General features: G+C 72.2%; 1 protein-coding gene across 1 annotated transcript in view; it reads right to left on the minus strand.

The window, feature by feature from the left end:
- NFIC (nuclear factor I C) overlaps positions 1-2,075 on the minus strand; it is an 80,363-nt gene that overhangs the window by 2,522 nt on the left and 75,766 nt on the right. The window contains exon 10 of the mRNA XM_026084138.1: positions 1,843-1,928. Within this exon, the coding sequence (XP_025939923.1) occupies positions 1,843-1,928 (86 nt within the window). The remainder of the gene's footprint in view (positions 1-1,842; positions 1,929-2,075) is intronic.

Consider the following 2,075-nt stretch of genomic DNA (forward strand, 5'->3'; position numbering starts at 1 on the left):
GGCACAGCTCAGGACCCCTAAGAGCTCGTCCCTGGCACAGCACCCCCAGGTGCCCCCTGGCACGGCTCAGGACCCCCAAATGTTTGACCCCAGCACAACACAGCACCCCTGGGCGCCCCATGGCACAGCTCAGGACCCTCAAGAGCTCATCCCCAGCACAGTGCAACACCCCTGGGTGCCCCACGGCACAGCCCAGGACCCCCAAGATCTTGTCCCTGGCACAGCACCCTGGGGTGCTCCACGGCACGGCGCAGCACCTTACCCCTACGGCCCCCCCATGGCGCTGCTCCTGCCCCAGTGCCGGGGCGCTGGGGGGGCCGCGGGGCAGGAGGGCCCCGCTCTGCCCCCCCAGCCGGCGGCCCTGGCCCGGCCGCCCGCCCCGGCGCACCCGGGCTTCCCGGGCACGTAGCGCCGCTCCCCGGAGGCCGCGGCGCCGTGAATGGGCCCAGTGTTCACCTGGATCCTGCCGGCCCCTCCAGAGACGCCGCACAAACAGCCCTTGTGTTCGGGGCCCGCGGCCGGGCGACGCACGAATTCCCACCCCGGCGGAGCTGCGGGCCCTCCCCGTTCCCAGCACCCCGCGGCGGGCGAGGGCACAGCGCGGGGATGCCCTGTCCACTGTCCGCCCCGTCCGCCGTCCACCCCGGGCCTGTGGCCTCCCAAAGGCGCCGCCGCCACGGAGCGGGCTGAGGCCGGCGGACTCGTGTCACGTGTGAGGAGGCGCTGGCGCCTTCCAGCACCGGCCTGGCCTGAAGGGGTGTTTTTTAGAGATATTTGCTGGGGAGGGAGGGGGGGGGGGATTCCCCATATTGGGCCAAAGGAAGACAGAAAGGGAAGCGGAGAGGACATTCCTGAAACGCAGCGACCTCCGGGGTGGAGCGTGTCCAAGGGCTGCTGCCGCTTAAGGCAGCAAGAAACCATTTCCTCCRGACTCCAGCCGAGCGCCGGCGAGCGGGACCCGACCCGGCCTCTCCGCAGCCCTCCGGAGAGGCTCCGACTGGTGCTCGGGTGCAACTGGGTTAACTGGGCAGGTCCTTTGTGCCCCACCGGCAACGCGGCCTGGGCCCCCCCTTGCCAGCACCCCCCCCCCACCATGGGGAGCGTCCACTGCATTAGCGCCCGCTAATGAAATACGGATTAAAAAATAAGCAGGACTAATTAAAAGCATCTGGAACCGCACGCGCCGCAGCCCGGAGCGGCCAGCAGGCACAGCGGGGCGCCCACCCCCGCCCAGCAAGGGGGAGGCGGGCACGGGGCGTCCCGTCCCGTCCCCCCCCCGGTGTCCCTCATCCGGGGATGCTGCGCGGGCGGCACCGGGCGCAGCCCAAGGCCGGCGAGCGGAGGGCGAGGTGCCAGGCCTGCGCCGGACGGCGACGGCTCCGTCACCTTTGGGCACGGCGGCACCGGACCCCTTTGCCCTGGGGTCCCTTTCGGGGAGACCCCCCCCCCCCCSCCAGGGGTGCCCCCGAAAGCCTGATGCTTTAATTTTCACCGAGGGACGGGCACATGTTGCCGGCCAGCGCTCGGGGAAACGGGGCCAGGTGCCCGCTGCCGCCGCTCGGACGCTTGGGGCGCCCGCGCCGCCCTCTCCTCTGGCCGCACGGCGCCGAGCGGCACCGAGCTGCCCCTGCCGGGATGCGGGGTGCCAAAACGTGGCCCCCCCCCCCATCCGCCGAGCCCTACCGAGCCGCCCCGCAACGCGGGGTGCAGAGCGGGTCCTAGGGCAGCCGGAGCCCCGCGGGATACACCGGGCAGGGCTGAGCCGAGCCGAGCGGAGCCGAGCTGGCGATGCCCGCGGCCAGGGCGGGCCGGTCCCCTCCCAGCAGCATCCCGGGCTCTCACCTGTGCCTGATAGATACTCCCAGGATCCCTTGGTCCTAATCCCACGAAGGAACGGTTCGCAGGGGGCGTGCCTGGTGCAGAGTAGGCTGGGGAACAAACGAGAGCTCGTTAACCGGGGCTGCCGGGCTGCGCCGCAAACGAACCACCCTCCCCGGCCACAAAGCGCGGCCGGCTCGCAGGCAACCGCGGCGCCGGGCGGCTCGGGGCCGGCGGCCGGGAGACGTCCCTCGCCC

The sequence above is a fragment of the Apteryx rowi genome, unplaced genomic scaffold (genome assembly GCF_003343035.1).
Source record: "Apteryx rowi isolate R43461 unplaced genomic scaffold, aptRow1 scaffold_1183, whole genome shotgun sequence".
Classification (NCBI taxonomy): Eukaryota; Metazoa; Chordata; class Aves; order Apterygiformes; family Apterygidae; genus Apteryx; species Apteryx rowi.